Source organism: Miniopterus schreibersii, assembly GCF_964146895.1.
Source record: "Miniopterus schreibersii genome assembly, chromosome: 5".
NCBI lineage: Eukaryota > Metazoa > Chordata > Mammalia > Chiroptera > Miniopteridae > Miniopterus > Miniopterus schreibersii.
The window spans coordinates 58,012,393-58,025,504 of NC_138106.1; the positions used below are offsets into that span (position 1 = coordinate 58,012,393).

Consider the following 13,112-nt stretch of genomic DNA (forward strand, 5'->3'; position numbering starts at 1 on the left):
TGCCACCTGCTGGCCAAACTCGGAAGCATTTCCATTTTCACTGGGTCTCTTCAGCTGCTCAGCTGCTAGTTGACATGTTATCTGGATAATTGTTCTGTTTTTCACTAAACCCAGATAGCAATTTAAAACCATAAAGTAGAGTTACAAAGTCAATTTCTCTGATGTTGAGGACTTTTCAGGCCTCAATTTAACCCCCTTCTTAGTTTTAACTCACAATTTAGATTCTCTCCTACCTTCTGTATGGCAAGGATGAATGCGTCACATCCTGCACAAGAAATGCAGTCTGGGATACATTTCATTCAGGGTCTTTGGGTATCACTTTAAATCCACTTGATGCTCTCAGTCATTATAGGACAGCTAATAACTTAATTCCCTGAATGAAGCCTACTCACATTTACCCATTTGTACAAAAGTAATGAGAATGGGTAATATGCTTCTGTGATCAGTATGTTTGTGCAAATGGGCTGCATTGCTTATGTGCTCACTAGGTCTCTCTGGGTTAATCTCTTCTGATCGGTATTAATTTCTTATCCTACAGTAAGTCCAGGCTTTCTTATCTGGCACTGGTTACTTTTCTGGAATAAGGTCCTCCCTCTTGCAGGTTCTCCCCCTGAGCTGCTCAGTGCCCCTTATGGGTTTTCTCCATTCCCCTGCTGCTCTGAGGGCCTTCTCCCTGCCATTCTGTCTGAAGTGGCGTCTGCCCCTCCCCCATCCTTCAGGATCCGAAACTAATGTCATTCCTGTATGAAGTTTTTTCTCATTTCCCTTCGAGCATGTTTTACTTTCCACCTGGTATTATGGTTACTTGTGTATATAATGTCTCCCATATTAGACTACAAGTTTTTGAAACAAGAGACCATTTTTATTTATCTTTGCATTCCCAGCAACACTTAGGCCTGGATCTTTTACGTAACAGGTGTTTTACCAAACAAGAGTAAAGGATTAGAGGAATTTGATTTATGCAGAATTCTTTATAAATAGGCACAAAAATAAATATTTTTCATTTGATTGGATTGCTTGACTCTACATAGGTTACACTTAAAACCTTTTTGCATATGTAATTGGAAACCAAAATGTCCTTACACATGCTCAGAATAAAATGTTGCATTTGGATGGGATTGCAGAGGCTGCATTTGGATTTTATTTGTCGTGTTCATAGTCTTTGCATCAAATGAACAGCCTGTGTAAAACTCCATGCCTGTTGAAAAAGAACTCCAGCAATAGCAGTCTATTTCTTTGTAGTGCTCACGTGGACACACAAAATGAAATACGTAGTTGAATCTGACAAGTCTCACACTGGCTGTTTTAGCGGTAAATGTGCTGAACATTTAGCTGTGTTTTCCAATTGGAATGGCATATCTGAGCACAACTTTGCAATGAAGAATGTGAGCACATTTTCCTGTTTACAGTTTAATCTTTTCAATGTGTCATTATCCTGTAGGATGCTGAGATTCCAAATCTGTATAACTACGCAGACAGATGTTTTAGAAGATATATTTATTCATCAAGAGTACTTTCAGCCTCCTTACATAAACTGCCATAATCTAAAATTTATGGCACCTGAAGCCCTTTGTCTAACAAGAGGCTATTATACTCACTGTAGTTGAAATGTTTTACTTTATTACGCTCGCTACAAAGGCCTCATTTCTCTGTGGTGATGCATTGGTTTTCCATAGAGTGTGTAATATATTCACACTTGTGGCCGCGTGTTCACAGCGCAGCACGTGAGACGTTAAAGGAGCTGCTCACGACGAACCAGTTGAGAAGTTTCTTGAAGGTGAGCAGCCCGGGCTCCTCCCACCAGCACCTCTGGCTCCCCGTTGGGCACAGTAGGTGTTTCACAAAAGCTCTTCAGCTTCTTAGCTTGAATTGCTCGTGCAGATTACTCTCTTATCCTTTCTTGAGGAATTGATGTCACACTACCTGACAGAGCGACATTCTCAGTTTACTGAACAAACGGGACAGCAGCAGCAGTCAGAGGGACATGAGAACAGTCGAGCTCCAGGGCAGACCAGGACGGTCCTTGCTCCTGGCTTCAGGAGCCAGCCTGTTCTGCCCTGGGGACTGGGCCCAAGGCGCACCATCCACTGTTTGCTCCTGGGTTTCACAGAAGTGACCAAATGCTGCCGCCGAGGACCCGTAGAAATGTGATTCCAGAAGGAGCTCATCCTTACTCCAGGAGGGATAGAAATAGCTTTGACAGTGGCAGGCAGTCTTGTCACATGTCAGTAAGTCATTTCTATTCCATTACAGAGGTGGAGAAATAAGTAGAGGTTCAGGTGTGTTGCCTGAAATGATTTTTAATGGAATACTAATTTGGGTTTCGGTGCAAATATGCCTATTTGATCTCTAACCTACAAAAATTCCTTAAGTACCTGGACTGTATGTACATCCATTTCTCAGTTAGTGCGCGTGCTCATCTGGACAGTCAGAGGCTGCTTGATATCCTGGTTGCATCTCAGGACTGTTTTTTCTGAGTCTGCTTGGGGCAGGATACAGGTGTTTGACTTCCTTCAAAGGCAAGCTACTCACTAGACCTAATCTCCCCTCTTACTTAGGACCCAACTTTACATTTTGAATTCAGTTTTAAGATCTATAGTTCACAGTTGTTCTGATTTTGAGTTCAAAGGGTGGGGAGTGGTCTCTTGACACACCTGAGGGTTCTAATTCATTCTTAGAGAACTGACTGATGTTTGTCTATGACCTTTGCTTCACAGTGGTCTAGAATCATCCTTCCCCTATTCAGAGACTCCTCAATTGTGTGCTCACCATTCAAAATCTTTCCTTCTGTCACCTGATATTTGACCCCCTTTACCCTTTTTGTTGATTTCCCCTTCTTTCTGGTCACCACCATTCTGTTGTCTCTATTTATAAGTTTGGTTCTTTTTTGTTTGTTGCTATTTCCTTTATGTGTCACATATGAGTGAAATCATATGGCTCTTGCCCTCTTCTGTCTGACTTATTTCACATAGTATAATACTCTCAAGATCCACCCATGTTGTTGCAAATGGCAGTACTTCATCTTTTTTATGGCTGCGTAATATTCTATCATATATATGTACCGCATCTTCTTTATCCAGTTATCCATTGAAGGATAGTTGGGTTGTTTCCATGTCTTGGTTATTGTAAATAATGCTGCAGTGAACATAAGGGTACATATATATTTTGGCTAATTTTTAATTGATTGCTTTTTTATTGTTGAGTTTTAAGAGCTCTTTGTTCACTTTGTATAACATTTTAGTCTTTTACCAGATGTTTATTTTGCAAACATTTTCTCCCAGTCTGTGGCTTGTCTTCTCATTGTCTTAATCCATTGGTTTTTATAACTTAAAGTCATTTTTTCACATAAGCAAGATAAGTTTCAGAGAGTAAGGCATGTGGGTTGAGAAGTCAATAAAGATAAAGAAATGGGAGCCATTAGTAGTAAGCTACTTTAGGAAATTTTTACTGAAAGGGCAGAGAAGATAAGGTTGAAGCTGAGAAGGTAATTAGCGTTGGGAAAATAAAAATAAAATTGTGGTTGGGAGAGATTTGTCAGTGCTTCTGGACTAAGAGAAAGGAGCCAGTGAAATTGGAGAAAGTTCACAGCAGAGATGAGGCCTGATTGATGTAGGAAAAACAGGAAGGAAGGATGACTAGGACTGAGATTGTGGGAGATATGTTAAAGGTATTCACACACATCTAATAAAAGGATATTCAATATTTGCATAGTTGGAATACTCAAAGAAAAAGTAAAGGAAGAACACATTTTTTAAAGATATAAATCAGGAAATTTCAAGTTTTCAAGAAAAAAACGGAGCCTAAAGCTACATATTTGAAACAGTGCACTGCATGGTAGGGAAAACTGTCCCAGAATAGTAAACAATAAGGCATATTCTAGTAAAGTTACTCAACTGTAAAAAAAAGAATCCTTTGGTGAATAGGCATAAAGATCAAATCATTTATATAGAGAGAAAAAGATTGGCTTCAAATTCTCTACAAAAATCTCAGATCCAGGTGGTAGTGAAGTAAACTATAAGATTCTCAAGGAAAGGAGTTGTAAACCAAGAATTTTATATTCACCATACCATTTTCAAATAAAAAGCCTACAAATAAATAGTTTTGAAAATAGGAAAAAAACACACCTCAGGAAATATTGTTCTCATGATTCCTTTTGAGGAAACAACTAGAGATGGAACTTGAACCAACCAAAAAATACCTGAAAATTCTCCAATAAAGAACTGGAAATAAGCATTGACTGCACTTAACTATAGAAATAAAACTAAAACTTATGTGACATTAGGTACCAAATTGAGTGTAAATGTCCTGGAAATGTAGTAATAATTCAGCTAAGGAAAATAGGAGATCAAGAATGAAAGGTGAAATGTAAGTTGTTTGCCTCATCTGTACTGGTAGATTTTTTTTTTTTTTTAAATATATCTTTATTGATTTCAGAGAGAGGAAGGGAGAGGGAGAGAGAGAGATAGAAACATCAATGATGAGAGAGTCATTGATCGGCTGCAGCCTGTAACCCGGGCATGTGCCCTGACCGGGAATCGAACCCCGATCGCCTGGATCCTAGGTCAATGCTCAACCGCTGAGCCAGGCCCAGCTGGGCTGTACTAGTAGATTTTTTTACTAAGCAATTTAAACATACTTTTTGGTACTAATATAAACACTAATAAAGATAATATTATCAATAAATATCAGGGAGTGGAAGAAAATAGGGAAGAGAAAATAAGTATTGTCACTATTCAGAGTAGGAAACTTATAGATACTCTCTAAAATAGAAAGAACTAAGAATAAGAGTATTATATAAAGTTATTATTATAATGGTAGTCATAAGGGAAGACCTAATATAAGAAGTACCTACACAAAACAAAAAACTGGATTAAAAACTTAAGAAAAATTATAAAAACAAAATCATATCCAACTCATACCAAACACACATATGATATCAATAAATATAAATGGCCTAAGTTTACCTTAATAAAAGATAAGGAATTCAGGTTGTATCACATAGCCTGCACTATATACCAGACACACATCTAAAATGGTAATTCAGAAGGGTTAAATGCAGATAAATATACAAAAATAAAACAGGTGCCCAGACTAAAATCAGAGAAGTTGAAATTCAAGGGGAAAACTATTAAACGGTACAAGGAAGGACATTTAATTAGGTTAAAATCATTAGTTCACAGTGAAGATATATCAGTTCCAAATCTCTCACATTAGCTAATGTAGTATGGAGTTCCATAAAGCAAAACCTACAAATTATACATGGAAAAAGAGGAGACAATCATACTAGTAATAAGAAGCTTTAGTTTGCTGTCAGTAATACCTAATAATTAATAATAATAATAACAGCAACAACATATAATTGATATAGATAAAACTCTGTATTATCAAAATGGAAGATGCACTTTTTATTGAGTACTCTTGGAATATTCACAAGAATGACTCTATGCTAAGCCAAAATTACAAATGCATATACCTTTTGACCCAGAAATTTCACTGTTAGTTATTGATTGTATAGATGTACTCACACAAATATGAAATTACCTGTTTACTAAATTACCTGTTTTACAATTCATTGCCAAATATTTCGTATAGTAAAATATTGAGAAGACCTAAATGTCTATCAACAGATCTGGTTAAATAAAATGTTGTGCAACAATGCATTAGAATACAATGCAGCTAAAAAGGGGGATGAAGAAGCTTTTTAAGTACTAACAAAAGGATCACTAGGATATATCCTTAAGTAAAAAATCAAGATGCAGACTATGTGAAGAGTATACCACCATTTTTCCCTACCTCAAAAAAGTGGGGGAAATTGCCTTGAAGGTGCCTACAGTTTATGAGATGCACCAAGGAGCATTTGGATCTGAGCATAGAGGAAAAGGCACCATTTCAAAATCTTTGCAGAGATCCAAAAAAATTTCAGCAGAGAACAGATCCAACCCTTAGTAAGAGTCAGGACTCCAATTTGGGGATAGGGTACTTACGAGAGCAAGGTAAATATTCTGTCCTAGAGAATCTGGACCGAGCTGGATGCCACAATGGATACCACAGTGAAAGATAATGGGTGCACTGAAAAGAGGTGCAGGTGGACCCCTAACCAGGTTTCAACCCAAGGGTAGTGAAGCTGGGCCTGGGGTGCAGAGCCTGCGTTGTTGTTTATCTTCTCTCTGTGTATTTCATTATCATCTCATCGTTGCAGGGTAACAATGATCACAGCCAGTTTTACTTAAAAGGTGCTTCTTTTTCAGGGAGAGGAAATACTTCCTTTCTCTAGCCATGCCTCTGAGTACAAGGCAACAGCTGGATGGTGGGGATAAGGCAGCATCCAGTGAGGAGGGACACAGTTAAGGCCACTCTACCCTTAAAAGTTCCTTGAAGCTCAGGCCTAGAGCTCTGAACTAGACGGAGCTATTGCTGAAGATCAGAATTCATTCCAGATGCTGGAACCTCAAAGTAGGGGACAAAGAGTCCCCCCAAAGGGGAGTTGAGGCCTGTGGAGATGGTGTTTGATTCAGGGGCACCCTGAACTTGCTCAAAAGACATTGGCTCCCCAATGTTTCAACAGCCATCGGTTCTCTTGTACTATCCAGTCCGCACCTAAACTGAAAGGGACCCCTTAAATAATTATCAGTGAGGATATACAATCTCAAAACTTCTTTTTTAAGAAATGAAGAATATTCAATTAATGTAATATGCTGATTGAAAGTTATTTGTACTGACATTTGTCTAATGACTTTTTCCATAAAAGCCTCAGTTTATACCAACAAGCAAGATCCCCGAGCTCACTACCATTTGCCGAATTTCAGCATCTAAGGTGAGTAATTAAAGAATTGAGCCATTTGTGTGATGCTTCTCTATAAAGGATAAGATTTATCAAGGGCCAAATGTCGTCATGGTTTATGAGGTTCAGAAAGTGAAGCACTATTGAATTTTTTAAAAACTGTCACCATTTTTTTTCTTATTAGACTGATGCATGTTTGTTAGGTAAAATTCAGAAAATCAAATATAAATAAGAAAATTTAAATCACCTATTGTCTTCCTGGAGCTGATGACTATTTTAAATATTTTAATGTATTTCTTTCCAGTATTTTCTATGGATATATATGATATATACTTATATATTTAATCATATATATATAGAGATTGATTTGTCTGAGGATATATATTTGCCTAGAAATGCATTGTATATGTAAGTCCTACATTGTTTCTTATGTCCCCGAAATGTCATATTACATTATTTTCCTCAAATGTGTGTTATATAAAATTTAAAGTGTAGAGAGAATATTTTTAATCTTTAGATAAATCTTTCAATTACACCATCACACAGAAAATATGGAAAACTCTATAATTTTAGTTACTCACATTTTTTAATGGGCAGGTGATAGGATTGATAACCCCCAGCCAACATTTAGATAAGTAGATTACTGATATATATATATATATACACCAGGGAGCCAAAGGCAAGTAAATCTGTTGGGAGGATGTCAGGAAGCACATTGTTCTCAGTTTGAGGTCTTCTGCATCCTCAGATTGGATTTGTTGACTCAGCCCAGCTCTGCTGAGTCAGATTCTGAATTAGCCATTGCAGTGATACACATTTGCTGAAGTCTGTTTCCAAGTTTTTGCTTTTTAAGGTTTTTATTAGTAATAAATATCACCTGATGTTATAAGGTTTTTAGAAAAACGTTGCTTAATTGTAAATAAGCTGACTACTGAAAAATAAAAAGATGTTCTTTGTTGTTTAAGGAAAAGACAAAAACTCAGAAAATCAGGCCTTCAGATAATGAGTTGAAGCGTGAGTCTCTTGCATCCTTTGAGCTCTCGGTCAGCCACAGAAGCTGGAAGAGAAACACAGAAGGGAGGGACTCTGACGTGGAGTTCGTCTCAGAGACTAAAGTGATGAAGTCTACAAGAAAGAAGGTGGAACCACAGCAGCGACATCTGGCAGCCGTGCCAGAAAGCGTCAGACTCCCTGAGACATCCCAGGTGTTTTTTTTTTTCTTTTCTGGTTCACCAAATGTGTAGTAATTCATCTGCTCCAGATATAGCATTTGGTAAAGGTTTCACTTCATTTTCACATTTTTAAAGCACTCAAAGCATACACATTGTAATCTGAGTTTCCTGGACAAGGTCCCAATTTCAGTTTTTTCTTCTGAGTTCTGTCTTTCGGTGGAGAAGTCAGATTGCTAGTAACAAATGTACTACCCAAGAATGTCCACGTATCCAAATGAGTTTGGTTCTTTTATTTATTTAAATATGTTCTTCTTGATTTTAGAGAGACAGAGGAAGGGAGAGGGAGAGAGAAACATTAGTTGGTTGCCTCCTGCACAGCCCTAAATGGGGATTGAGCCCAAAACCAGGAATCGAACCAGCAACCTCTCAGTGCATGGGATGATGCTCAGCCAGTTGAGTCACAGTGGCCAGGGCAAGTTTGTTTCTTTTAAAAGAATCACTGTACTTTCATTCTTACAATGTTATCCTTATTTAAGTCCTATTTTGAGAATTAGCCCTCAGATTCAGTTTATAATAATGACAATACCCACAACTGAGTGATCATTCACCCTATGCCAGATTCACTGCTAAATGATTGCAGACATTATTATCTCACTATCATTTTAAATCTTTTATAAGTCAAAATTTATGGCCTAGTTTATCTGCCTTGTTCATCAAACTTGACTTCTAATGTCTTTTTCCTGTTTCCAAAAATTAAATTCACCCTTCAAGGGTGGATATTGGCCACCATAAAATATATTAAGATGTAGTGCCATAGGCTCTGAAAGCAATAAACTGCTTCAGTCAGCAAATATCTGCTGAACTTCTGCCCTGTGAAAGATTCTGTGTTACGCATTGTGGGAGACAAGGTATTTTAGGTATGGTTCCTTCTGAAGCAATTATTCTGAACAATAGTTACATTACAGAAATATCTCTCACATTCCTTTGTAATGTCTTTGGCAAATGGTGTATAGACTTTTCTTGGAAATCCTTATTGATGGAGACTCATTACCTCCTAAGGCAGCCTTTTCTCATTCCATTTTTGAGTAGCTGGTTTTCTTAAAATATTTAAAGTCCAGTTCCCTATAACTTTGAAATTTTGGCAATAAATCATTTTTTTTTGAGACAATAGAAGCCAAGCTGAATCTGATACAATCATCAGCATTTTACTCTGAATTATGTATCATATACATACAAGTTCATATATTCAGCAGATGCTGATTCAGCACACTTGCTATGTCCAAAATACTGCATGTTAGTAATGTCCTGTATAAAAATTAGTTTTATCCCTTAACCCTGACTTCCACTAATTAACTGTGAGATTTCAAGATTTGGGATTTGTTGGTGTATTTTATGGGTAGGTAGCATGCTGCAGCAACACACAAATGATTAACAAGTTGAAGTGCGCCCAAGTGTTAGAATATGACATTTTAGATTTTAAATATAGAGATTCACTTAGTGTGAGTGTGTGTGTGCGTGCGTGTGTGTATACAAGTATTCAGGTAGGGCATATATACCTGATCCCTGCTCCATCGACCTTACATTGAGACAGACAATCCAGTAATTACCAGAAAAATGTAAACTGCGACTAGGGCAGTTTTTATGACTTAGTAGCATGAGTACTTATAACAGGGAATTTGACTTTATCTGGGAGAACAGGGGACATCTTCCCTGAAAAAGTGATGGATGAACTTTTAGGATAGAATTCCAAATGAATTGACGCAAAGAGAGGAAGAGCATTTCTAACTGGTTAGTGTAAACAGCATTTGCTAAAGTGGGAACATGGGGAACACAAAGTACCTTAGGAGGACAAGTAAGCTACAGTGGGGCAGAGAGATGGAAAGAGACTGGTGTGAGACAAGTACAGAGTCACCAGAACCATGCAGGTTCTATATATGACCTTTGATAAGAGATTTTGCGTTTATCCTCAGAGCAATGGGAAACTGTTGAAGAGCTTCAAGCAGGGAAGTGGCGTGACTAGATTTTCCTTTAGAAACGATTGATTTGGCTGAGTTATGGAAGAAGGGTCAGTAGAGAGCAGAGCGAATGCGGGCACAGCAGTTAGACTATTATAGTGGTTGACTGAGAGGCAATGGTAGTGTGGGCTAGAGTAATGGTGTGGGAGTGGAAGGAAGTGGATCCATTTGTTCCTTCTGTGTTGTCTTGAGGAGGGGACACTGACCCTTCTTGGTGATGTATTGGATATAGAAGGTGAAGCAGAGAGAAATGGCAAGAATGACTACAGAATCTCTGGCTCCTGCACCTGGGTGGATGGTGATTCCATTCATTGAAGTAGGAAATCCTAGCCCGGCCAGCGTGGCTCAGTGGTTGAGTGTTGACCCATGAACTGGAGATCACAGTTCAATTCCTAGTCAGGGCACATGTCCGGGCTTCAAGCTCTATCTCCACTAGGGGGGTGCAGGAGGCAGCCAATCAATAATTCTCATCTTTGATGTTTCTATCTCTCTCTCCCTATCCCTTCCTCTCTCTGAAATCAATAAAAACATATTTTATTTATTTTTTATTATTTATTTATTTATTTTTAAAATTTTATTTTTGTTTAAAATATTACAGATGTCCCTTTTTCTCCCCAGTGACCCGTTCCACCCCGTCCCATCTCCCTCCCCAGTCCCTCTCCCCACCATTGTTCATTCCCTTGGGTTGCGCATATATGCATATAAATTCTTTGGTTACTCTCTCCCCTTCCACCCACCCTCCCTCCTCCATCCCTCTGATATTCGTCAGTCTCATCTATGCTTCCATGTCATTGAATCTATTCTGTTCATCAGTTTATTAAGTACTTTAGATTCCATGTATAAGCGAGATCATGTGATGTTTGTCTTTCTCTGCCTGGCTTATTTCACTTAGCATAATATTCTCCAGGCCCATCCATACTGTCCCAAAGGGTACGAGATTCTTCTTCTTTACAGCTGCGTAGTATTCCATGGTGTAAATGTCTCACAGCTTTTTTATCCACTCATCTACTGATGGGCACTTGGGCTGTTTCCAGATCTTAGCTATTGTAAACTGTGCTGCTATGAACATCGGGGTACATGTATTCTTTCTGATGAATGTTTCAGGATTCTTAGGATACATTCCTAGGAGTGGAATCACAGGGTCAAATGGCAGCTTCATTTCTAATTTTTTGAGGAACCTCCATACTATTTTCCATAGTGGTTGCACCAGTCTGCAGTCCCACCAGCAGTGCACTAGGGTTCCCCTTTCTCCACACTCTCGCCAGCACATGTCGTTTGTTGATTTGTTGATGGCAGCCATTCTGACAGGTGTGAAGTGATACCTCATTGTGGTTTTAATTTGCATCTCTCTGATGATTAGTGACGTCGAGCATTTTCTCATGTGTCTCTTGGCCATCCCTATGTCTTCTTTGGAGAAGTGTTTATTTAAGTCTTTTGCCCATTTCTTAATTGGGTTGTTTGTCTTCCTCTTGCTGAGTGATATGAGTTCTTTGTACACTTTGGAAATTAGCCCCTTATCAGATACATCCTTGGCAAATATGTTTTCCCAGACCGTGGGGTTCCTTTGTATTTTGAGGCTGGTTTTTTTTGCTGTGCAGAAGCTTTTTAGTTTGATGTAGTCCCATATGTTTATTTTTTCTTTTGTTTCTCTTGCCCTAGGAGATGTATCAGTGAAAAGTCCACTACGTGGGATGTCTGTGACTTTACTGCCTATGTTTTCTTCCAGGATTTTTATGGTTTAGTGACTTACATTTAAGTCTTTTATCCATTTTGAGTTTATTTTTGTGTATGGTGAAAGTTGGTGGTCTAGTTTCATTCTTTTGCATGTATCTGTCCAATTTTCCCAGCACCACTTATTGAAGAGACTGTCCTTACTCCATTGGATACTCTTGCCTCCTTTGTCAAATATTAACTGGCCATAATGGTGTGGGTTTATTTCTGGGGTCTCTGTACTGTTCCATTGATGTATGTGCCTGTTTTTGTACCAATACCAGGCCGTTTTCATTACAGTGGCTTTGTAATACAGTTTGAAGTCCGGTAATGTGATCCCTCCCACTCTGTTCTTTTTTCTCAAGATGGCTGCAGCTACTCGGGGTCTTTTTTGGTTCCCTATAAATTTTCGAAATGTTTGTTCTAGGTCTGTGAAATATGCTGTTGGTATTTTAATAGGAATTGCATTAAATTTATAAATTGCTTTGGGTAGTATGGACATTTTAATGATATTAATTCTTCCAATCCATGAGCATGGTATATTCTTCCACTTGTTTAAATCTTCCTCTATTTCTTTTTTCAGTGTCAGGTAATTTTCCGAGTACAGGTCTTTTACATCCTTGGTTAAGTTTATTCCTAGGTATTTTATTTTTTTAGTTGCAATGGTAAATGGTATTGCTTTTTTAGTTTCTCTCTCTGAAAGTTCATTGTTGGTGTATAAGAATGCCATTGATTTCCGGATGTTGATTTTGTATCCAGCTACCTTGCCAAATTCGTTTTATCAAATCTAGTAGTACTTTGATGGAGTCTTTAGGGTTTTCTATGTACAATATCATGTCATCTGCAAATAATGACAGTTTTACTTCCTCCTTTCCAATCTGGATGCCTTTTATGTTTTCTTCCTGTCTGATGGCTATGGCGAGGACTTCCAGTACTATGTTGAATAAGAGTGGTGAAAGTGGACATCCTTGTCTTGTTCCGGTTTTTAAGGGAAATGGTTTTAGTTTTTGCCCATTGAGTACGATGGTGGCTGTAGGTCTGTCATATATGGCCTTCATTATGTTGAGATATAATCCCTCTATTCCCACTTTGCTGAGAGTTTTTATCAGAAATGGGTGTTGGATTTTGTCGAATGCTTTTTCTGCATGTATTGATATGATCATATGATTTTTGTCCTTCATTTTGTTTATGTGATGTATCACATTTATTGATTTGCGATGTTGTACCAGCCTCGCATCCGTGTAATAAATCCCACTTGGTCATGATGTATGATCTTTTTAATGTATTGCTTGATCCGGTTTGCTAGTATTTTAGTGAGGATTTTAGCATCTATGTTCATCAGGGATATTGGCCTGTAATTTTCTTTTTTTGTAGTATCTTTATCTGATTTTGGGATTAGGATGATGCTGGCCTCATAAAAAGAGTTTGGGAGTT

The 13,112-nt window shown here is 38.1% G+C and overlaps 1 protein-coding gene across 1 annotated transcript in view; it reads left to right on the forward strand.

The window, feature by feature from the left end:
- The window catches only part of MORC1 (MORC family CW-type zinc finger 1), a gene marked incomplete at its 5' end in the record, with an annotated part of 137,846 nt that overhangs the window by 83,005 nt on the left and 41,729 nt on the right, over window positions 1-13,112 (forward strand). The window contains 2 exons of the mRNA XM_081138323.1: window positions 6,749-6,814; window positions 7,747-7,986. Of these exons, the coding sequence (XP_080994449.1) occupies window positions 6,749-6,814; window positions 7,747-7,986 (306 nt within the window). The remainder of the gene's footprint in view (window positions 1-6,748; window positions 6,815-7,746; window positions 7,987-13,112) is intronic.